Source organism: Prenolepis imparis, unplaced genomic scaffold, assembly GCF_030444845.1.
Source record: "Prenolepis imparis isolate NDT839.2.m4 unplaced genomic scaffold, iyPreImpa1.0 SCAF_5, whole genome shotgun sequence".
Lineage (NCBI taxonomy): Eukaryota > Metazoa > Arthropoda > Insecta > Hymenoptera > Formicidae > Prenolepis > Prenolepis imparis.
Window position 1 is genome coordinate 12,738,027 of NW_028141163.1, and position 26,025 is coordinate 12,764,051.

The 26,025-nt window shown below is 38.1% G+C and overlaps 2 protein-coding genes across 2 annotated transcripts in view; both read right to left on the reverse strand.

The window, feature by feature from the left end:
* The window catches only part of Alpha-man-ia (alpha-Mannosidase class I a), a 466,863-nt gene that overhangs the window by 236,880 nt on the left and 203,958 nt on the right, over positions 1-26,025 (reverse strand). The gene's annotated exons all lie outside the window — the stretch shown is intronic.
* On the reverse strand, positions 23,459-25,180 carry LOC145936685 (facilitated trehalose transporter Tret1-2 homolog). Its single transcript, XM_083039130.1, has one exon. It carries the CDS (start codon positions 25,033-25,035, stop codon positions 23,509-23,511), a length of 1,527 nt encoding a protein of 508 aa, XP_082895256.1. The 5' UTR covers positions 25,036-25,180; the 3' UTR covers positions 23,459-23,508.

The window sequence follows — 26,025 nt, forward strand, 5'->3', positions numbered from 1 at the left end:
TAGTTTTGAGAATCGCTCTCCTTCTTTTTCATGAATTATTTGCTCTCACCTCGGGGGAGGCTCATTCTGGATTATGAAATGCCTCTGTGATTGCGTTTACGGCGTAAACAAATTAGCGCTGTCGACTGTTTCCCCGACATATTTTGAGATTGTTTTAATTAAGACAACGCGACGTCCAAAAAACCGGCTCTTTTATACTCGTAATATTAATACATTAGAAGCGAAATAATTTAAAATTTAAATTTGAAAATAATTTATAAGCATTTTACGTTAGGAAAATGAAAGAAGCAGATATATCAGGCTTCACGTCTCGTGTAAAGTGCGTATAATGGTAACGTTGATTTTAGAATTAAGCCGGCGCAAGGAGGATCGAAAGCCATTTCGTGGCCACTCATGATCACTTATGGTACTCTCGGCTATCCGATTAGGGATTAAATTATGACGTATTTCAGTACCACATGTATGTACGTCGTGGATAACGCATACTGATGGTATGATTCACGGATATGAGAAGACGCGATACTAATTTATGTCTCTTTGTATCATATGATGTGCGTGGTCACTCGTCATGACGAAAATCGCGTGACAAATGTCAAAATCGTCGGACAAAATCGTAATGATGCATAAATATGACAATTTAGTGTAGCAATTTAATCAATCCTAAATGATGTAAGCGTATATAGAAAATAATTAAACGCTTCTAAAACTATTGAATTGAATACCGGCGCAAATTTAAAATAAATAGTATTGAATCTAATTGAATTTATCTTTTCTCGGTTAGATTTATCACAACGCAAGAGAAAAGTGCTTAGTTGCTTTCTTATCAGAAGCAAAATTTCTCCCTATTTTTGATCTGCATCTTATTTGAATATACATGTAGCTACTTTTTGTTTATATATAAAAAATCTCTCCCAAACCCCCATACAGAATACACTTGTAGTTCAAAATACATTTTGTTTGTCGCATGAGAATAAAGAATATCCCTCCGTGTCGGAGGATATTATCATTTCGTATCGTCGGTTGCTTAGCAATGCTAATAGAAGCGTAATCCTACGCTTAGGCTCGCAGAGACACACTCGCATTAAAGTGTCTGTCTGCACAGAGTCCGAGAGAGAGTGACGGAACGGAGATGGTTAAACAATAGCACAGCCGAAACACGATCACATGCGAGATGTTCGCGTCGGATAATAATTACATAAGGCATTATGGGACGTCTGTGATTTATGGCGCGCCATTATGTATTATGTATCGCCGGTATCACTCGGTATGTTGTGCGGTACATAAAGAACCGAGGCGAGCTGAACCGCGTATGATGACGATGGGGTTCGACAAACACATCACGCGAAAGAGATCTATCTTGCTATGGCCCAGGGCCACTACACGTTCATCAGCGCAAATAGCCTCTTTATATCGCCGGCTGATGCCGGCTGATGTCGGCGTATACCGGAATGGCAGTACAGTATATATATATATAGATATATATTGTATATGTGTGTATATACATATAGCTTAACCCGGGCACGGTTGCACAGCTTCCGTGTACACTTCCCCGCCGAATAATGGCTACGGCCCCGGGGAGAACGCGAAATTGATTTTAGCCTTGATTTATGCAAGGCGATCGTTGAAAAAGTGTGCGTCTTCCATAAAGGTCTGCCTCGGCCGCGTCGTTCTATCAGAATATCGGTGCATCCGGATCTCGGACAGATCGTGCGTTTGCGCGACCTGGATATCGTTTACCCTTTATTGTGGAGCGCGCGTGATGAATTGCCGTGACATTCTTATTCAGCGAAGAAAATTGAAAGTATCTTTTCGCACCGCTCTCTGTTACTGCCGATCCGCGACGGTTCTCACAGAGAGAGAGGATCTCTCTGCTTGATGATCCTCGAAACGGTGTTTAGGAGATCGTTACGCTAACATGACTGCGCCGATCTACGACGATTGTCGAAACAACGTGCGCCGCTATTAAATTCTATGTAGCGGAGCGTATCACGTTGAAACTCTCAGAACGAGCGATATCACGGTCGAGTACGCGCTTAACGAGCTTGTATCTACACGCTGTAATATGCATCGGAGAACGTGTCCCACGGTAGATTTTCTCTAATAACCAATTTCCTATTATGAGCATCGAGATCTTGTAACACGGCGAATATTGCACGCGGAATCTTTCTAATTCCCTCTAGCGTGTGTGTATTACTTGAGAGAATCTTATAATAATATTCGAAAAATATATATCGAAAACGAGAATCTCACAATGAGATATAAGCGGAATTATTATACGTGTGATTTGTCATTATTTTCTATTATATTCGGAAAAAAAAAAAAAAAAAAAAAGATATTGCGGTATTAATCTCGCTGGTAAATCGATTTATGTGGAGCGATATTCGGAAATAGGTAAGCAGCTTCCCTAAAATGCCGATATACGGAGGCCAATATCGCGATCGATTCTTGCATACATGTACGAATGAGCCTGTATCTGTAGCGTCTATAGCGTACACGATGCAGATCGTAAACGAGAGTAGATTTACCTCAACGCGCTATCAGGAGTGGATTACCCGTCCGTAAATATATACCGGTGCTTTTAAGATTTTAAGCCGAGCGCGCACCTCCATAAAGGTAATATAGGACGAGTACCTGGTTAATGCAATCAGATAATTCGTATCATGACGATACGATTTCCAGATTCGATAATTATGCACAAGCGCAATCTGTTGCACGCCGAGAAGTAATACGAAAAATATTAAAAATATAATATAGTTTAACGGTTAGAAAAAAAACTTGTTCAACGAAAGGGCTAATATTAAAAAAAATATATAAATAAATCTTCTTTTTCAATTTATCTAAATGTATTGAACCGTTAATATATAGCGATATCTAAATTTATTTGTCGCCTTTATCGGCTTTAGCCGGTAGCGATCGAGAGCACGTGATCGAGGATGACCGAGATCATCAGGAAGCGTCTCGAGAGATTGAACAACGAAAAGCCATTTCCAAGTGGTGGGCCGATGCCCTACGGGTGGTGGTACTACGCAAAATCAACATTCGGCGCACCCACGTGTACGAACGTGGCTGGCGGCGCACAATCTATAGGCGATGGCGATAAATTATGATTTATGATAACGGAAATTCCATTGAAATGAAATAAGGGCCCAGTTTCACCGTTTACCATAAGATGCCACCGCTACAAACGCACCGGTGCTTCCGGATTCATCGGCAGACTAGTTTGTATACATTAGACCTTAGAATTGACTCGCAGAGTTTCTTCTCGCAGAGGTTTCTTCGAAATGTAGCACAAATCAAAATCCAGATTTAAATAAAAAGATCTAAGATCCAGATCTAAGTAAAAATATCAAACGTGTGTTATATAAATATTATATATCATGTAAATTAATAGCTTGATACGTTGAGTGTATATTTTGACTTATTGATTGTTTATCTTTTTCATGACTATCACAAAATAGGAAATTAATAAAAACAAAAAATTTATATAAAACCAAGCGTAAAATTTAAATTTAAATCAAACAATATTATATTACTAACATCAATAGTGGAAAGGTTTCTTTAAAAATTCGTTCGAGATTATCTTTTTCCTCGAGGCTCTAAATTTAAATGTGGGTTCCATAAAATTGAGATTTCTGCACATTGCACGTCCTACCAGCAAGTCATAATTTTCATAAATAAATATGCCGATGATTATAAGCGATAAGGGGGAGAGCATCCGTTTATTTGTGATATGCATGCTTCGATTATTTCAATGCAAGTTGGATCAAATAATTTACAGAAATAGACATCATGTAAATAGTATTTTAGCATTTAAATTTTTACGTATAACATTACAAATTGCGATCGGCAAAATACTTTATGCATCGGTCGAAAGTGCTCGCGTGCCGGTTACGAAGTGCCGAACACAGAGAGGGTTTCCTTTTTCCTCTCCTTCTCATCGTGTTCGCTCGGTAAATCCCAAGATCCCATTATCCATGTCTCATCCATAGTAATGCAGATTACAATAACAAATAGGCGGCAGGGATCGTGGGCTCCCTCCGATATCGCGGAACAAGAATCTCTTCTCTTTCCTCATCTCTCTCTTTCTCGCCTCTCCCTCCTTCTTCGTTTTATACATCTCCGTTCTTTCCGGTTTGTGCAGTCCGATGAATTCGTCGTCTCTTTTTGAGGACACTCTCTCGAATCAGTTGGCCGAGGAAAGAAGGAAGCGTATGGTCGAAACGAGAAATCGTGACTTCGACTCTGCGAGTCAATTTTAAGGTGTAATGTAAATGCTCCCGTAGGACAATGGGCATCCGCCATACGACATTGTTCCCCCCCTTGCAGAATGCTGACTTCTGCGAAGAGAAGTTGCAAAAACTCGACGCTAACATCGTTTCTCGTGCCGATCGATTCGGTTGATTTAGTCGGTGAGTAAGTAACGTGAATTCAAGTCTGGGATCTCTCAATTAGCAGAACGGTTGTCGTATTCTCCGCTTTATTGGAAACGCCGTATATAACTAAATGCGGATCTTGTTACCAAATGCAATTGAAATGCCGAAAATCGATATTGGTGAAAAATCGAGGAAAAAATTGCTTTGCTTCGTTATACATCGTGATTCTTCATAATTTAATATGATTTTTAAGAAAAGCAGACAGTAGATTCAGTTATTAAGTATGTTAATTTTTTATTTTTTATTTATATTTTTTCATTTATATTTTTTTACGTTAATCTATTTGTTTAAAATAAGAATAAATATGAGTTTAAATGTCTTATTTTTATTTTTACGTATTATCAAGATCCATAAATTTAAGTGACTGCAATTAATATATAAAATCAAATAGCATAACTATCGTAATTAACAACACAACTTGTAAATACAGTACGATATTATAGAATTCTTAAAAACAGATATTATAAAATTCTTAAAAAATCTTCTACATTAAATTTAATTATATATACTACTAAAGATTAATAATCGTTCGGAGAGCGCATTGAAAAGCATTTTTATGGTTTTCGCAGTTTTATCGAGATATAACAAAAATAAAAATAGAGAGAGACAGACATCAAGTAGGGTGATCTAAAGTAAAACGATTAATGAATTGGAATATATAATGGCAACGGCGTGGTAAGGGTCGCTTTGTTTCACAGAACTTCGTCTGTGAAAGAAATCTAGAGAAAAGCAGGTGCATTAAAATGGATTTCCCGTTATCACGATCGGGAACTCTATGAATAGTAATGTCTTTTATTTATTTACCGGTCTTTAAGAAAAAGATGAGTTTTCGTACTATGGAGATTTATTTTAAAACGGATATTTTGCCTCATCCACCCTTTTCTTTCCGGTCATCTCGAAGACGCGCTTTTTCTAATTAAGCGTCTTGACTTGTCTCGGAAGAACAAAAATCGATTGCGAGCGACATTGCCTCGTCAGAGTCGATTCACGTACACGAATTCACGATTCCGCCGTGGCTCGAAATTAAACGTCTCGATTAGATTTCCTCTTCCTTACGCTTCCAGATCGATCGGAGGATGGAAGCATCAAGAAAAGATTGGATGCCTTGATCGACAGAGCTATATAATTTTATTTCTATCATTAATTCGCTGATAAAATATCTGATATTGTTAATTCATTCACGGGCATAAATCATTCAAGATCTTATCAGCCGATAGGTGACGTTCAATGACCGATCATAAACACTTTTTTTACGAGGATATTTTCTTGGTTACACAATCTATAGATAAGTTTATTGACTATTACTACTATATCATATAACGGATGTTGATAACTTCATATCAGATAAAAAGAATTCATTATATAAAATAAAATTATAATATTAATTTATTGATAAAACAAATTTCTGAGATAAATGACGAATAATGAGTTATAATATTTGTATCTCTTTTATATTATTAGTATATTATTAAATCTGTTATTTTAGTTCTTTTATTCAACATTCTATATATTCCTTGCTTATGATCTTTTGCTGAATATTATATATATGTATTTTTCTTTCTCTCTATTGTATTTTTTTTTATTTTTTACTCTGGAAAATGTAGCTTATTTTCCTGAAATATTGGAAAAATAATATATAGAAGAAAAAATTATATATATCAAAAATACAAAAAATCAAGCTTAAAAGATATATAAGAGTAAAGAAAGCAAGAAAATTATATAAATTGATATTATTATATGATGGATTAAATTTAAAAATATCATAAAGAGAAAGACGATATAACATGTTGGAAGTTATTTCGGATATTTTCTAACAATTCTTTTCCATTTGTATTTTCCATATATGCGGTTCTGTTACAGTTAGAAACGCAAAAAGCAAATATTTACATATAAAATGTAATGCGGACAAATAATGAAGATCTCATTCTCGTTTATAAACATGATGCTATCAAAATGATTGACGCTCATAAAAAAATATATTTAAATATATTTTAGTGTATCGCAATTTAAATGCTTTTAATGGAACGTTGCAATTTTTTCTCGCGTTTTATTATATCAAACTTTATAACTACATTTCGTTTAAATTATGTCATCATAAATTATTATTCTCTGCACTCTGCTATTTGTCAAAAGCATTTTCAAGCTTGTCATTTAATTTTATTCTAACCATTCTTTGTTTAAATTTACGAATATTACCAACTCTTGTAAACAAAACATATATTTTGAATCTCTTTTTCTTTCTCTGCTTCTTTAAACATTTTTAAAAAATATTTATTTTGCATCAAAGTTTTTCAAAAATGATCCGTCTACATAACAAAAATGATAATAAAGTAATTTTCAACGCGACATTATATTATAATAATCTTTCTACATATTCGAAGCAGCATGAAAGGGCGAAGAGTTTCATGATGAAACCGTTGTAGAGAAGACACACGAGATGTGTCCCGTGGGAGTAAATGTTTGCGGTTTCCGATAGGATAATGTTTACTCGTGAACAACGCCTATGGCGCGAAAGGCAGACTGTTTGAGAATTAGGGCAACGATGCAGGACACGTCGAGCAATTGTGATGTCGAAGCTCATTCGGTTGATTCAGATACGCGAGAGAAATCCCTACGGAGAGAAACAATGATGATGACGCCTATGATAATAATACAATGACGAAAATCATTCTCTGAAAAGAAGAAAATAAAGAAGCAAATACATTACGAGGGCCTTAAAATTCCGTGGATATAAGATTTGTATAGATGCAAAAATGCCATTTTTTTAATTAATTATCTCTCTTTTATAAAAGTTGATTAAAAATTTTGACAAAAATTTGAATTTCTGCGAGATACTATTTTGCGAGGTAACTGCTTCGCTGCAAAATACGCGGTGATGCGATATATAGTAAACGATTTCGAAACGAAATGATCAAGAGAATACGACTGACTCTGCATTTTGATTCTGCCTAGACTTGCGCAGTGCGTTTGCTTCTTACTTGTCGACGGAATTGTCCGGAGACCGCGATATCGCTCTCGAGCGGTTCCGAACCGGATAAGGAGCTTCGGTTTTCCGCAACATTTACATTCGATTAGAGTAACTCGACGAGGCCCCTTCTCCCTGCCCAAAGTACCGTAGATTTTCCCGTAGGTCTTGTGGCCGCCAGCCTCATACTCCGGCGAAACCATAATCGTGATGGTTTGCTTACTCGGAGAAGCGGCAACCGCTCTTATTGCAGTCCCTCGAATGGAAACGAAATGGAAGATATCGGAATCCCTGTTCTTTCTTTTCCCTCTCAATCTGGCTCGGCAGAACGTGCAGCCGGGAAAAATGCAAATCGACCGGCAGGAGGAACCGTATTGGCCGTAGATCGTATTCCGCCTTTCTCGAATTTTTGAGACATTGGGGGAGAACTCTCTTTCGCGCGGGATCCTCACGATAAAACGGAGATCTCTCTCTATTTCAGGCGAACGATCGCGCGGAAAAATCGAAAACGTGACAGATGAAGCCTGACGATCGTTCGAAGGAAAAAGCTCATTTGCGTAATCCAACGACGAAGGATCAATCATGATTCTGGAATATATGTTACACAGATTATAGTCTACGTCGAAGGGTAGATTTCTCTTTAGATCAGCGAAGAGTTACATCGCGTGCCGCGTCGCGCTTTGACACAGTAGCAGCGCAATCATATCGGGCTTCGCACTTGGAGAATTAGCCTAATTCCCGGACGACTCGCATTCCTTCGGATTTCCAGTTCTCGGGAAATTTCATTGTTACACCGCGCCGAGTTAGCGCGGGAGCCAGATTCAGCATACAAAGCGGCTAATCCTAGACGTTGAATGCGAGTCGCGAGAGTTCGCTGTGCGCGTCGATGCGACTAATAACTTTGTCCAGTCGGTTACCGGTGCCTAGAAGAGAAGTCGGATTAAACTCGGGTTTTGAATTATATCGTAGAGACGTAAGTGGCCACGGCGAGAAAGAGAAAAGAGAACGCCAGGACACCGGATGCGTTTTCCACGCTGCTTTGGAACAATGAGCCGCGAAAAAGTAATGAAATACTCTCTCGGTGACCTACGCGGAGGGATACTGTTCCGGAGCTAAAGCAGCATTATCTTTTTCGCGAGAGGACCAGGAAGCGACCCCTCGCGAACGACCATTCTTTTCAGCGCGCCGCGAGTTCCCGACTCCTTTTTACGATTTATCGCGGAAGGAAGAACTGCCGGGAATTATGAAAACTTGACTGGCCAGCGGCAGAGAATTTCTCCGGGTTGCGCACCGTTGTTTTTTTGAAAAATTTATCGCGCTGCAACGTCCGAGAGCTCATGACCCCGATAATATCACTTTCTTGATACTGCTTCTCTTATTGCAACATGCGGCGTGTGATTACAAGTTTTTTAAGGCACATTTCCGCGAAATAGCGAAATGATTATATCGAGGAACAGACGCAAAACGGATTCGGAGCATCGTCTGCCGGAATGCATGATAAACAAACGCGAGATGGGAGAGACACACTTTTCCTTCCATGCGTTTCTCCGCACACGCTCGACGGAGCGTATGCGTGTTTTCTCGTGGAATGCGCGAGGGCGAATTCAATAACGCGGCCGGAAAATGGAGAAGAGTCTTTCGAGACTCTCTCTCGGCTTTGAAAAGAATTTCGTACGTACAATAAGCGATATAACGCAAATATCTCTAGACAGAAGGGCCGACTCGAAAGAGCAGAGGCGACTCTTTTACGAGAGAATATTTTGATGAAAAAAAGAGAGAAAAAGAGAGAGAGAGAGAGGCATGTAACATAATTTTTTACGCGCGAAAAGAAACTCACTTGACATTTTTCTACCGACGACCATCACATCGCATCTAACGATATGCCAACGAATTCTACAGAATCGCGCAAACGTTCTAATTTAAGCTCGCTTGATTTTCAGTTTGAAACGAACAAATTTTCCGAGTTTGTCCAGCTTGAAAACACGAGTGTGTCGACTGCGAGCACGGCTAAGCAGTTCGTTAAGGCAGAACTGCATGCTATCGCAATGGTATGTTAAAGCATTCTCGCGTGTGTTATAATTCAAAAAAACGAATGCACCTGGCGAACGTGGAGATTACTATATCGTATAATATTTTATAACGAGAGAGAAATATACTTGTAAGAAAAAAAATGATAAATTTAATTTTATTCGGAGAGATGTCATCTCTCTCCCGGATGAAAATGAGAACACACGCACGTATGTACATATATAATCGTTTTATGAGCAATCGCGATTTCGAACAAGCATTGGCGGATTTTTACGGCGCCTACGGGTCGCCCTGGCGAACCGGCTTCGACGCGGTTATGACTTTACTCCGTACGATCACTATAATTACGCGACGTCGCAATGGCTATTAATGGCTATCTTATTGCGGCATCTAATTGCACCTGCTGACTGCCTCGGGCAGTTCTTGTGAATCCTCTCCAGGATGTGGACAACCGCGTGCAAAACGACCACGTCGTCGTGTCCTCGAGAGTTCGTGAACCTGTCTTGTCCTTTGTCCGAAATATGTAACAGTGCTTGTTTCTATTACATATTATTTTCATATATACAATCGTCGCAAGCTTCGCGGAGCTTTGCATCCTTTCCTTTTGAAAATAATGCTTTATACGAGGTAGAGGGAAATTGCGTGATAAACCACGACGTTACTAATTGCCATTTAAAATGAATATAAATTTCGAAAAAAAAATATCTTTTATTGTATAATAAAGAATATGTACTAAAATTGATGCAAATAAAATAATTTATTATTTACGCAAAAAAAAAGATGTCGCGTCGGAAAATTTTCTCTTCTCAAATATTTTCAAGCATATTATAATTTCTATATTTCTTCAAAAAATTATTATAAGAGAGGTCCCCTATATTCGTCGAGAATTCGTATATATGTAACAGTAGATTATTCGCAACAACCGCCGGTTGCACCCTCATACTTTTGTAGAATAGGAATTTCAATCTACCGTGAAGTTGTAGGAACTTTCGCAGCGTCAAAATATGTATCTCGTTTTTTTTTCCCAGAGACGCTGCGCCAAACCCAAGTACAAGATTTCTTCTCGTGCTGATTTTACCGAACTTTTTTTTTTTCAAACGCGCAACTTGACGATTTTCGATTTTCCGAACGAATCGAACATTTTTACAACTGGATGCGTAGTAGTATTCATTCTCAATTTTTCCATCTTCGCATCTCACAATCAGCATAATAAAAATTTACACGCACATTTAATGCGATTAGAAACACATTCGACGAAAAATTACATTTGTTGCAGAAACAAACTATTTCTCGTTGCTAAGCCAACAATATCTGGAGCTAGGATGTAGCAAAAACCGTGATGGAAAAGGATTTCTAATCCGCCACCGTCTTTCTACCCTTCTCCCTTCCTTGCGTCCTTCTTTCTTACGGCTTATCCATTTTTCGGTGAGAGATCCACATACGGAGAACGGTGGGACGTAGACAAGAAGTAGGGTGGCAGAAGATATTAAGCTTCCGACGTTCGATCGCATTTCAGATTGCGCAGGGCTCGAATTCCACACGGGATTGAATAGGATCCCATTCGCTATACGGTCGTATAACGGCATGGGCAAGAGCGGAGGAAAAGAGGAGGGAAAGGCTGCGGGTATATATTCCGCCTATTCCATCGGCGGTTAATCCGCTTACGCGGAAAAATTTCGATACGCCGCGCACTTTGAATATATACTTACACATGCACATACATGTGTATCGTGTTCATGTGAGGGTGTTTAGTAATGCTTATATATATATACACACATATACGTATATGTACCTATATATACATGTACATATAAGGCGTAATCCCTTTTTCGGCGAGCGGACGGATTCGAGGGTTAGATGTACAGGTACAGAGGTATACATACATAGATGTGCGAGTGTGTAGATACAGAGGAGGCCGATTGTGGTCGCGAATGTCGTAGAACGTATTTACTTGCGGCGGGGAAAAGTTGGTTCAACCGAGCCGGCTACAAAGGTTTCCCGCACGGTGGTGAATTCTAGGTATATTTGGAGTTCCAGTGCGGATTTGTGGGAGGCTTGCTTGAATTCACCGCGAGCGAACAGCAGGCAGATGATTGAACGTTTACCAAAGAGAGGTGATGAGATAAAAGAGATGTGCGTCAAATTTATTCGAGGAGAAAAATCGAATATATATGTATTGTATATTTATTCTTTAAAGAAAGAAAGAAAGAAACCGCGTGAGACAAATTTTATGTGTTACATTTTTCGTAACTTTTAAATCTGTGTCTGAAAGGAGAATTTTCTCTATTTACAATAAAAATAAGGTTTCGATTTTCTCAGGAGGGTGTATACTTGTTTCTACGTAATCTTATTGATTAAATGTATTAACGATCCACAGCAATAATCATAATTTTCACCATCATTTAAAAAAATGTGTATTATATAACAATAAAATTCTTGAATATTATAGTTCACAAAATATTACGTAATCGTGACTGTCATTTAGTCGATGCATTTGTCGATATCGGATAAAATTTTCGTCATTATGGGAACAGAAGAGGAACGTATACGTTCATAGACTGCACTTACGAGCTACGAGATCGGCAAGATAAAAAAAATAGACATCATTCATGATACTTATGCAATATTAGATACGCGTCGACAAGTGCAATATTATCATCGGTAATGTTGCAGTCACAATATTGCGTAATCTCTCTCCGATATGGTAAAAAGCGCGATAAGCCGCGATCGGCGAAAGCGCGATTACACAGTGATAAACTAAATCGGTCGGGACGCGTGTGCAAACGGTTTATCAAATTGATTCACGTCCTACTAATGTCAGTGATCGGCGATAGGTCTCTTGTGTTCCGGCAACGATCGTGTGAAAATCACCACGTTGTTCATCGACGACACGCAGGCTGAAAGGCGCTTCGAGAGAGCCGTTAAGTGCCGCGAAATATCCCACGATCGATATCCCCGGTGTATAAACGCGCGATGGCAATCGAGAGCGATTTGATTCGGGACGGATCACCGCATCGCGCATAAAAATTTTGAATCCCGTTTGTTAATAGTCGAATGCGCGACAGTTTTCAGTTATCGTCATGCGGATAGATATTATCCTTCGTTCATCTCTCTGCTCGCGGTTATTTGACTATTTATAACAATTTTTTGCGATTTGCAATACCGCGGACACACGCTGCTCGAGTTATCCGCACATGCGAGAACAATCTATGTTTGTTTTAATATTTGAAACTTGATCATAATTTCGATTTTTCAACTTTGATAGCTTCAATCATTTCGTGTACGATAAGTAATTTATATTTCAGATATGTATAAATATTATTCTATATAAATATTCTTGATAACATATGTATAAATAATAGTCTGTATGAATATACTTATACAGACTATTAGCAGTCCAAACTATTAAATTTTAAAAATATCTCATTGTCAGAGAGACAGAGAGAGAGAGAGAGAGATAGAGAGAGAGAGAGAGAGAGAGAGAGAGTTATTTATATCTATATAATCGTTTCTTTCTCCTTTTATATCGAAGGTACAAATATGTCTTGATATAACGATTAAATAATTTAATATAATTTTTAATTTTTATTTTACGTTATATAACAATATTATTGTATATTTATATATTTTTTAATATTTTATAATAAATACAATTATATTTATAATAAATAAAACATTTATATTACTTTAAATTCGCAGTTAATTTTTTTTGCACAGATGTTAAAAAAAATATTCACAAACGAACCCTGATGTGTTGGATTAGAATCGTAAAACACGATATGCTTTGTAAACATTAATAATAATATGTACTATTTTAATTAAACTCAAACAGCATATTTAGTATTATCAAAAAATTTTTTTTAAATCCTATTTCACACACACATATGTGTATTCTGTACATAATTACATATTTACATTTTTGTCACTGACATAGTAATAATGGATAGTAGAGAAACGTAAAGATCAACGATAATACGGATTAATGCTAATATAAGAGTCTATCAAAATAAAAAAATTTGCAAACAAAATTTAATGCGTTAAATTCAGAATATTTATCAGAAACAATTATAATTTTTTGACATAATTTCAAAATTTACAAGTTTTTTAATAAAAATTTATAATGATTTTTTTTCAATATGATAAGACTTCTTTACATGTGGTTTAATTAAAGCTAACATAAATTTTCTTATCCCAGCCTATTAGGTAGGATTGTCACCATAAAAATATATAAATTTTTGATTAGAGAGATTACTTTAAAAAGGATGAAAAAAAGATATATTATTGCATATATCAATTTTTGCATATAAATCTCAAAAAATTGCTTACTTCACATATTGCTTACTCCTAAATAATCACACTATTTTTTTCAAAAAGTAAAAAAAAATTATTTATATCCGGAGATTTTTCACTAGCTTCGGAGACAAGCTCGGACTTTTTTTTTTATCCAAAGATTTCGCGGACCAAAAAAAGAAATGAATGGCAATCTTGAGTGCAAGCGATCGATTCGACGTCTCTCGTGAGAAGAAAAAAAAAGAGATATCCGGTCACGGGACAATAATTGAGTTACACAATCGCAGCAGCCTTTTACACGACGGCTTTGCGACCTGTGTGAATCGGCAGAGTATTCTTCAGGCGTTCTCCAGCGAGACGGCAAGCACGGTGACGTTATAACCGGCTTAAAATCGTCGTGGTAGCGTACAAAGGGCGAGAAGCGGCACGACAATGATCGCCGGCCAGCATCGCGCGGACATCAACGAACCGACAATGCCCGGATTATCTCCGGCGTGACAAAGCCACCTCGTAAAACCAATCCTGTATACGGGCAGGTCAGGTACGCGGATCGAGTAGAGGATCGTCACTGGCAGCACGCACCACGATAGCACACAGTGGTCCCCTATATCCGGCTATTCCCATTCGCCGTAAATAAGCGCGAGCGCGAAAATTCATTATCACGCTCCGATTTCTTCTCGAAAAGATGAGCAAAAAAAAAAAAAAAGAAGAAAGACGGCTGTCTTCCGCAGTTTTCCCTCTTGCGATTTTTGCGCGGTATTTCGATGACGAGATAAACGAATCTTTAATGGATTTTTGATCGAGTGTTCTTTCGCTTTTTTTTCCTTTACGCATATGCGTGTTAATTGCTCAGTTATTCGTGTTATATTGCCGGAGAAAAGAGTCTGGAGGACAGACAATGCAACGTATTATAATTTACAAAATACAATTTTCGAGAAGAGTGCGTGTATTATCCAGTAGCGTAAATTGCGTGCGTCGACGAAGATGTAATGCAAAATATTACACAATAGATTTGTATAGGAAATAAAAGGGAGAGAAAAAGAGAAAGAGATGCAGTCGCTTGCACTTTCGCAGCGCTTTGTGCGTGGCAACGCACAACGAAGAAGTTTTACATCTCGTTTTATATGATTTATTGACGAATATCGGTCGTGAATGCGTTGGTGCCAGAGATAATACAGAGAATGTCCGGTGATTATTCATATCCCTCTTTCTTGTCTTGAAAGGTTTATCCGCGTGTGTGCGGCAGCTTTCCCATCGAGTGGACGACAGAATAAAAAGAACCACGATCGCGTTGGTTTGGTTTGGTTTGGAATGAAACTTTCGACGTGTGGATGGGCATCGAGATATCGAGATACGGCATATCATGTCAGCTTTGAATTTCGGGTATATCACTTATCCGCAGGGTATCTCGTTGCTTTATACATGTGGTAAAATAATGGGGTGCAAATTGAGACGAATATCGAAATGGCGCGCTACTGCTCACATTTTTTTTTATTACATGTTGCATTGATTTTTTAAATATATATAAATTCTTTTTTTCCGAATTATTCTTGGAAAAAAGCTCTTAACTTATAACCGACTGCTCAACAAAAAGAGAAACTCGATAAATGTAATAGAACAGTAAGCTGCAAATGGTAATGAATAATAAGCAAAAAAAAGTTTATTAATATTGTCAACTGAATAGCATTATGGAAATTAATTCGATCAAAGCCTTTAGTCTCCTCTCACACGTCTCCGCTCTTGGTGCTTCTTGGCGCGTTTGTCGACTAACAATGAGAGTCAGTCTGTGAGAGTCCTTCGCCATGATTCCTCGTCTAGATGCATCTCACGTTAGTTTCCATGTTGGATTGTACAGCGATTTGCAATGACGTCGACATAATTTCCACGATTTAAACGAGAATCATCTTATTATTTCGAGTTAATTCCTATCACATCAATCATCTACTAGAGTGACATTTTTCAGAAAATTGTCTGTTTAAAAATATTTAATTTTTATCGAAATTTTATTGAAGAATCAAGCAAGTGAACATATAGTATATTTATAGAAAGCTAGAGGAAATAATTATCGCGAGAGTTCAATTAAACAAAAATAACATCCGCGTGAATTTCAAGAAAGATATCGAAAATAGAGGCATTGAAATCATAAACCTTAAACTGTTTAAGAAACAAACTGCGGAATAATTCCTTTGGAGAGCGAAGGATCCTTTGCGAGCTTCGAACAAGAATTCAAGGGTTCCTTGTAACTGTAGCTATATCTAAGTACGATTGCAGAGGCGATTACCAGGAGATTACTGCAATTGCGAGTGAACGGCGCTCCTATACTTCCGCAGACATTGATATTCAACTAGGAGCACGCCACTGTAATTTCCCGTAGCTATCCCCATCTCGTCTATTCTTAGACGATTTCCTTTGTTTTTCTGACCTAACTCAAGCATTTGAAAAGAGAGAAAGGAAGAGAAAAATATCCAGTATTTAATAATTAACGCTAATCAATGATCAAGTAGGAATATAACGTAATTGACAACAAGAATAAATTGATTTTAAGCAAATCGCCTATGTTAATGACTATTTATTTAATCAGTATAAGAAAACTTTGATATAGAACAATTAATAATATAGGTATTATAGAACAAGATAAAATTGGCATATAATATCTGCAACTAAAGCTCAATCATATTAAATAATAGATATGAGATCTAAATAAGAAAAAAGAAGTCTTATACACTGAAATTATTCGCGTAATTAGATTACGTTTCGGATTTCATTTCCTATTTTCAAACGTGCAAAAATGACAAGCACGTAAAATTCGTATTACAAGATTTGAAAATAAATAGAGAAGAAGAAAATCTTCAATAATCGCGGATGCAATGAATAAAAAATTTATTGAATTTTTATCCAGATTTAGAAGAAAAAGATTTAGAAGATTTTTCTGTTTTTTTAAGTGATATTGCTCATTATACGAGAGATCCACATGAATCGATATTAGATCGCGGGCTGTCCGATTGTAAATCACGACAAAGTATTTTGCTGAAAAGAAAGCATGGCGCACGTGCAGATATACCGTATGTATACCGGTCGCGCAGCTTCATCTGCGATAAAAATGTATTAGAGAATCTTATATTCAAGACCAGACCCACCTCGGCGAAGATAAAACTGAGCGCAATGCTTCCTGGTACGTGCCTTGATCTACATGCCGAGAAGAGTAACGCGTCTCCCTCGTCCCCTTCTATCTCCCCCTCCTCTCGCGACGTCACTACCGTTTCGAAATCCACTTTTCCCCTTAAGCAAACCCGATCAGCGCATTATCCAACAAGACTATACCTTCACGGAGTGCATTTACTAAACCAGGATTGATCAAAAAATGCGTCTAAAATGGATTCATTACCAATTCTGACATTGGTTGAATAGCGGATGTTAATTTCCTATCTGCAGACTCAAGAATACGAGATCACATATATTTCTCGCTTGACCAACGTGATGGACGACAGAGCGAATAAGCCTCCAGGTCGTTTAAGCCGTCGTTTAGTTGAACCCTGGTGTTCCTCCTTGATACATCGCCTTCTCGGTAAACCGAAGACGCTACGAGACACGATCGTGAAACACTGTTACGTGATATGTACGTACGGAGGGTTGAGAGAAGGTTTGGGCGACAGTAGCAATGACGCACGACTGCTCGTAAAACATCGCGGGAAAGCGCCTTAAGGTACCGGACATAGATACACGTGCGCGGTTTATGCTCCAGATTCCGAGCCTCGTCTCTGGTCCCGGTAGCATGGTTATCTGCAGCGTCGTGAGCTAAAACTCCCTGTTTTCCGTCGCTGCAAAAACCCGCCAGCGATCACGCGATTTGGTACACGGGGTGAGAATGTATCGCCGATAAATTTCCGCGAGCTTAAGTCGCGTTCGCGACACTTTCTTTTTCTGAGGCTTACCTCCGCGTACAGTTTCTTTCTTTTTTTTTCTTCGCGGAGGATATATCAACAAAGAAGATGTTACACAAATTATTCCACATATATATAATTTTTCTCATCATATTAATTTATTTACACTCCCTTCCTCTATCTCTTCGCTGTTTCGTAGCATTTATTTTCTCGTCAATGACTAGAAGAAAGTTTATGGCCGTGTATTCTGAAGAAGGAAGAGTGCACGCGAGACAGATACAACGTGAAATATGAACAATATTGCCCACCATATGTTTTCCCCCCGACTATGTAAGTTAATGTCTTGAAAGAAAAACTTCTAAGAAATTTCTCTCCTAATTTTTCGCACGTATAAATAAGATTAATTAAAAGACTATATCCGTACAACTATTAAACTTGTATCAGAAATTATATGTTCTTCGTGAGGTAATGTGTTTGAGAATTCATGAACATGATATAAATAGGTATATATCACTTTTGAAAAAAAATGCTGTAATTTATTTTAGGCGTATAAAATAAATTTTTATATTCATTAAAGTAAATTTTTTCTAAATTTTAAAAATATAATCGTGTTGTAAAAATAAAGTCATACACATCACTCATTAATTATATTGCATACTGAAGAAATTTTTTAATGTATTAAATTCTCGGTAAAATTGTCCACAAAATTTTCATATAAGCAACATCTAATCATTTCATTATCAAATGTTGGAAGAACGCGACATCCCTGGCGATATAGACGCTATCATTTTATGCAAAGCTGATGCTCAGGACCGTATGTAGTTTCAACTTCGAAATAGAATTTCATGAAGTTTCAAGCGATCGCGGGCGAAATCATTTCCTGTGCCGGGCTTTCTCAACAACGGTCGATGGTGGACTTTCGTTCGCGTGATTGCGGTCTCTAAAAATGGGCGTTAAATTTAAAATTTTACGAGACACGTAACATTAAAAAGGATATTGAAATCGTTATTTTTAATTTTTGGAAAACCCTAAGATTCTGCGAAAAGCCGTAAATATTGAAATAATCCATAATTGGTAATCGCATATACGATTTTTTCCAAATTAAAATTAAATTAATAATTTTCAACAATTTATGCATTCATGCACATTTCATTCTTTGCACGAATGGTAATTCTCTCTGATAACTTCATTTTTTTAAAGGCATACAGCAATGTCTCATTTTGAATACTTTATTTTCACAACTATTATTATTTCTATTTATTTTTATAATTGAATTCCAAATATTTGACAATAGAAAGATTTACAGATTTCTCAAAAGAAAGTGTAGAAAAGTCGAGCATAATCAAATATATGAATTTTTATTAAGTTAATAATGTATTAAATAATCGGTACGTTGTTACAATATCCCCAAAAAATTAAAAGAAAAACAAAGTTGCACCACTTTACCGTATTTAAAACGCTGGTAACTTTGTTACCTACCAGTTAACTTGCAACTTTGTGGCAAATAGTATCATCACGGTCCGCGAAACTTTCAGAGTGTTGTTCCTAAAGTCGATTCCAACGTTATCTCCGGCTTGGTATACGTTTCACAAAAATTGCAAATTATTGCTACCGCAGGCGCCGCGCAGTAACGGAGAAAGAAATGAGGAGAAAAAGAGGTCTCGGAAAATCCAGTTCGTTTTTATCACCTTGCCAGGTTCTTAAGCAGAACTGATGCGAGCAACGACATTTTCGTTAGAAGCCGAAAGCAGAGTTGATCTCGTCGTTGAGCAACGTCAGGATAAATCGTCGAATTCGGCTTTCTTGTTTTAGTAAAGGATCTTTTATTTCTTTTCTACTTGGTTCACGTTTAATCTCTATCTATGTCCATGCATGCAATATTTTCATTTATCTTTTCCTTGCTTAAAAATGTTTAAAAATATATCGTTGTATATCGAGTTGTATATATTAAACATATTATTTTTAAGATTCAATGAAATTAAAAAAATATACACGCGCAATGACCATAAAAACATTAAATATAGCGAGGAATACATTTTGGGATATGCGTCTTAAATGATTAAACATCACATAAATCGTTGCACATAAAAAGGCATTATATAAAATAATAATATATGAGAGATCGAGGGAGAGATTTATTTTAATTTTAAAAAGAACCTATCTTTCGATACAGGATAATAACATCCTTTCTATTCCGGAGATAAAGCGATCAACCTTTATCTTTTGCTCCTTAACTTCGGAGAGTGCGAACCAGTACTCTTACTTTCTTTTCCCGTCGCTGTAGGTGGGTTCGCAGAACCTGATAAAGTTCCATCTCCTTTTTCTCACAGAGACCACCTCATTCCGCGATTACTCGCAGCGGCTGGAGATAGGTAGCTCCTTCAATTTTGTCAGAGAAACACGGACCGACCCTCTACTTGGAATCCGGATTTAATCAACGCCTTATCTTCCGGCTCGTATAAATTTCTTAATGACGGTCGAAGAGTTTGAGTCCTTGCCGGAAGTAACAGACTACCGACACGCAACAAGGATGCTTCACTTTGAACTCTGACATCTCGTAAAACGTTTTACGAACCTCGGGTATTTTCGCAAAAGGAGATTAACAGTACGGATCGTTGAAAAATTATATAGATAAATTATAATCGTATATAAATGTGGGTGAAATCATGTAGAAAATATATAAAAAATATAACGGAGAGAGAAGAGCTATATCCCTAATGCGTGTAATCGCGATTTATTAGCCTCGTGCGAAACGTGTGTCAAAAAGAATCTCGCGATTACGAGGATTGCGCTACAAATGCTCGCAAATACGATTTATTAAGCCGGACAAAGCACATTTCCTTCTGAAAAAGTAAAAAAAAAAAAAAAAAAAAAAAAAAAAAAATGCCGCGCTTAAACATAGCGGTCGCGCGCTTTAAGCGACTACGCCGTGATGTCGCGATAAAAAACACCACGTATATGGTGGCGTTTGAAAAATTTAACGCAAATGAAGTCGCGCTTTATTGCGCGCCGGGCGAGACAGTAACCGCCCGCGATTTTTTGAACCTGCGGCAATTTACGGTCGCTGGACCAACAATCGCGTTGGTCGAGACAGATCATAAAAGCGTCTATGTCGCTTCGCTTTGCATCGCGGCTAGCGCAGCATCGAACAAGATGTCATTCCTAAACCGCAAACATAGGATCACGGATGATGATGAGTAGAAAGAAAAAGAGAAAGAAAAAAATAAGAAAGAAAGAGACTGAAAGAGAGACCGCGAGAAATGTTTATGAAGTACATAAAAGCTCACGGACGGGGCTACATGCATAGTGATCTGCGTAAGTTTGCCGAGTGTGTTACGGCGTTACATTTTCATTTTACTGGTAAATTTGCTCGCCGGATCATCCTCCTTGCACAATTTTGCCACCGTGTCGGATTGCACCCGCGACTTACGCGTTATCTCGAAATTAGCATTACACAAACGTCTGGAATTAAAAATGCCTCGCTCGGCTTTTATTTATTTATTTTTTTTTCTTTTCGAAGTGCCGCGATATACACAGAAATGTACGTTATATAAAAGTTGACAGATATTTTCGCTCATATTTGTGAACATAGCGATTTGTAACTCAAAACGGTAGTAAATCGACAAATATTTTCCGATATCCGCAATATACTATTTTCTTTTTTCATTGAACGCTTACACTTCGAAGCAATTTATTGGTTTAGTCAGGTGTTATCACGCGTGTTATCGATATTTTTTTTATCATTCACATATAACGCACATACATATACGAATAAAAATTCATGTAGATACAACTCCAAAAAGAGCTCACTTTCTAACATTTGCGCTATAGCACATACACAAATGGTGACTGTAAAGGCTTGATCCGAATCGATATGAATGTCGTCTCGAATCACCGAGGGTGCTAAACGTTCTCGCTCGACTGCATTTTCCGCCGTTGAACTCCTCATGGCGAGAAGATCGAGAAGGGAGAGGAGTCTGAAGGGCTTCATCGTCAACGCAAAAAGCGCCATTGGCGCGGCGCTATCGCGTAGGGGGACCTTCTAGTTTTTATTCCCCTCCATTACACGAGACCTTACTGAATGGGCCACGGGAGAGAGGACGCACGACGGGTCATTACGCATTCATGAAGATTATATGCAGTTCAGGCACGTCGCGCGTGGGAAATTGGGCCGAGATTGTCCTTATCGTCATAAATCACGTTTGATATCGCCGACTTTTCATTTCCAGCTCTATCGATCGCAAAATCTTTCAAATTGTCAAATTTCTTGTTCCGGCAGCAACTCATCTCGTCACAAGATATATCTAACAAACGTTCGAAAGAAAACCAATTTACAGATATACAGATATACATATATATATATATATATATATATATATATATATATATATATATATGTATAAATATACGTATAAAGTTAAACATTTATTAACAATTTTTGTTATCTGTTTTTACTTTTTCACTGCGATATTCTCTTCTTACTTTTTATATATTTTTATGTTTGGTAACTAACAATATATATGTATACAACAGTTATTTAATTTATTAAATTAATATATAAAATTATTTAAAAAATAAAGGCCGTGTATCACTACTATAATATAGATAGTACTTTGTCATTGCAAGATTTTCAGCCAATATTTCGTCGGAAATCGAGTTTCGCGAAAAAGAGTACTGATCGAAAATGATTATAGTAAAGAGAAGCAAGGATTTTTCTACGTAACGATCGCTTTGCGTGCTTGCAATAATCAGCGCAAGGCGAGCCGAATAAAAGCGAGATTGAAAAAAGGAGAGTAACGAGTTAAGATTGGGGATGAAATTAAAAAGAGAGAAAGAAAAACCGTCAGAGTTTAGCGTGATTCTTTATGGCGCTCGCTTTTGATACTCCGAGATTGAAATCGTACCGGGAGGAAAAATGGTCTCTTAAAGATCCATCTACGACTCGCCGCGTAATAATAACAAGCGAAAACCGGTCTGAACACACAAAAATGAAATTGAATTCGTCATTGCTGAATTCGATCATCGACCATTTATACGACTTGAATGATTCATGCGATGCAAGGAACAGGGCGAGTTAAAATCGACGTGTCGTTTCCCTTCTGCATATGTGGGAAATTTTAATATCTGGCCCGCACCGTAGTCGATTCATCCATCAACCGGAAACAATCTTTATCTTTATCGCCTCGAAATCTCGACGAAGGGCGATAAATCAGGATTCTTCGCATTTTAATAACCCCGACAGCGCCGCCGTCATATTTCACTTACGTACGCGCTTAAGTCACTGGCGCGGCCCGCAAAACGTCACGCGAAACGTCGGGGACGAACCGTAATTTCCATCAGCTGCGGTAAGTGGTCCGAGCAATAATCACGTGAGAACGCAATTTTACGGTCCGTCGTGTTGGCAAGGCTCGCAGTTAAATTTCTATTGCTCTCGCCGCGCCGGCTTCGTCCCAACGCGGCCGCAGAGTCATTATTTCGACGCATCAGTTAATTTTACAGCACGTTCGAAATATATCCGGTCGAAGGATGCGTCGCATCGTCACTTATGCAATGCGAAATTGCTTGCGGTAGCGTGTTCACATCGCCGTCAAATTCATCTCTGCCACAAACAGTAATCTCGACGTCTCATAAGTTTTTTTTTTAAACTTACAAATTACACTACGCAAGACTTGCAAATTTTACTGATTTTTAAGACGCCATATCTCAGCTTCGGTAAAATTTGCAAGCACTCCCCTAATTGCTTTATAGGTTTTTCAAAAAACGACAGAGTTAAGACGTATATAAAAGAAACGTATAATATAAACACTTCATAATCATATGACGTCCTGCTTATGGACGAATTCATTCTACCGATATTTAAATAATTTTTATCACCATTTATTTATATAAAAAAATACATATCTCGTAATCATCATTCGTCATTTTGCACTTCTTTATCCAATTTCTTGTTTTCCTCGGAAAGATTATATTCATGAAATGTAACATTCGCATCTTGTATTCTTGGCTTGCGAGATTTTTCATTAAAAGATATTTGAATCTCTTGCAAGGTTTTATTCTTGGTCTCAGGAAGAACGAAGTATAGAGCACTGGTTCCGATCAATGCTACGGAGCCGTAAATAGCGAATGTACCTTCGGGCTTTATTAATTCTATCATAGCCGGCATCGTCTTGATCACCACGAAGGAGCACATAAATCCGAAGCCGGACGTTAATCCGGAGCCGAGCCCGCGAAATTTCCTCGGGAAGAGCTCGCCGCAAAGTAACCAGGGTATGGGAATCAATCCCAACGGCAGCAAAGCGACGTAAATGACGAGTAGAATTACGGGAATCCACGGTCTTCCAATATCAAACGTCAAGCACGCGCTCAAAAATAATAAAGTAACAGCTACGCCAAAACCGGATACGAATGTCAAGATGCGTCTACCGCACGTTTTTAGAAGGACGCACGCGATAATGCTGAACGTCAAGCGAATCGCGTCGATGATTAACGTTATTAGATACGCGTCCGTCTCGCCCGAAATATCCGCTATCATTTTGACGCTGTAGAAATCCATCACGTTGGCGCCCGCGAACTGCATGACGAAAAAGTATAGGCAGACAATGCCGAAGGGTTTCAGAAAGTATCGCGACGACCAGGTCTTTACGAACGAGCGCAGTATCGATCGTTTTTTTGTTCTCTTCTCAGAGATCTCCATGAGTCTGGTGGTTTTCAACAGGGAGAATTCCTCGAGCGTGCGTTCACCACGGAGAAATATCCACGAACGCTTCGCCTCCTCGACTTTGCCTTTACCGAGCAGCCACATCGGGCTCTCTCGCGAGAAGATGCAGATAATCCAGCTGATTATAGGCAACGCGGTGCAGATATACGCGGTAGTCCGCCAATTCAGCCAAGTTCCCATCGCGTGACACGCCAATGTACCGATGGAAAGGGTCAAACTAATCGCCCCCAGTAGAATACCGCGCAACATGGGGTCACTTGTTTCACTCACGTAGATCGGAAAAATCGACGCGTGGATTCCGATGATATATCCGGTTAGGAGTCTGCCTGCTATCAAAGTGTGTACGTTACTGGCGAGACCGATGCTCAGCCAGCCGATGAAATAAATAGGATACAGCAGTAGAAGCGATATCCTTCTGCCGAACCTTTCCGCTATGAAACCACCGGTCCAACATCCCGGCGCTACTGGCAGAATCGCGGCAGCTGCGATCCACGATTCTTGCTCGATTGTCAGTGCTCCGAAGTGATTCGTATCCGCAGATTCCGATAAAGATTCGCTGTCGTTGTAAGAAATTATCTTCAATTGCGGAAAAAGTATCGCGCTGTAACCATTCGACATGCCGGCCGCGATAATTCCTATCAGTGGTCCGAGAGCTGTCAATAATTGCTTGAGATATAACTTGATTTTAGTATCTGATGCATTGCGATCATTAATATTCATTGCGCTGATGAATAATTTATTTGGACGATAAAAAGAGATATGTTAATTAAGAACGATGATTTAACTCTGTTCACTGAATATTTTCGATAATGCGCGCTTATTTATGTGATAAAATTCAATTTTGTTCACTATCTTCGTTTTTTTTTTTTTTTCCCCCTAGATATTCAAATTTATTCAATGCTCGACGAAAAAATAGTGTCACTTAATAATGCCACATATTGATCGATGACAGGTTTAAGATATAGATGCACTAGAACCGTAAAAGTGATAACTCTATAATTACAATCTACGACGTGAAACGACGTTTGTACGAAATCTGAATTTACATATACTGCATCCAGCGAAAAGAAGTGCAGGTTTTAAACGAAAACTCGTCCGTTTCGCGCAGGGGTCTCCACTCATAAAACGGATTCCGAGCGTATTATAGTAGCGCGTCACACTCTTCCCACTCTGCCCGCTTATGCAAACGGCACTTCTCGCTGAATACAGTATACTTATACTAATCGACACGATTTTCTAATCGCATCGTCAAATAAAAGAACGATATCTTATCTCTCCCACTTAATAGTTATCATAAACAATAGCCGAAATCGTTGCATATTTTTGTGCGACAAAACAAGTTTAACGTGCGGCTGTCCAATTACGATTGCGAAATGCGTTCGCAATTTACATCAAACACACTGCAACCAACGATGTTATCAACAGAAAGACGTTTAATTATGCGCCTAATGAAATCACTCTAGCTGTTTCGCTCTTATAAAGAAACTCGAGGAATTTAAGCATCAATTTCACAGCTATATTTTCTCTCAAGAGCTGAAATTTTAATACTGTCGCGCGTCAGTCATATAATGTTGCATCCTTTTGCAAACTAACAAGACGTAACCTCTCGATGAAATGGCTTGAATCCTTTTTAAAGAAACCGGGATCCTTTTTAAAGGCTTTCACGCTCGAAGCTGCTTAGATAATGTCTGCCAGTATGTTCTCAGCGAT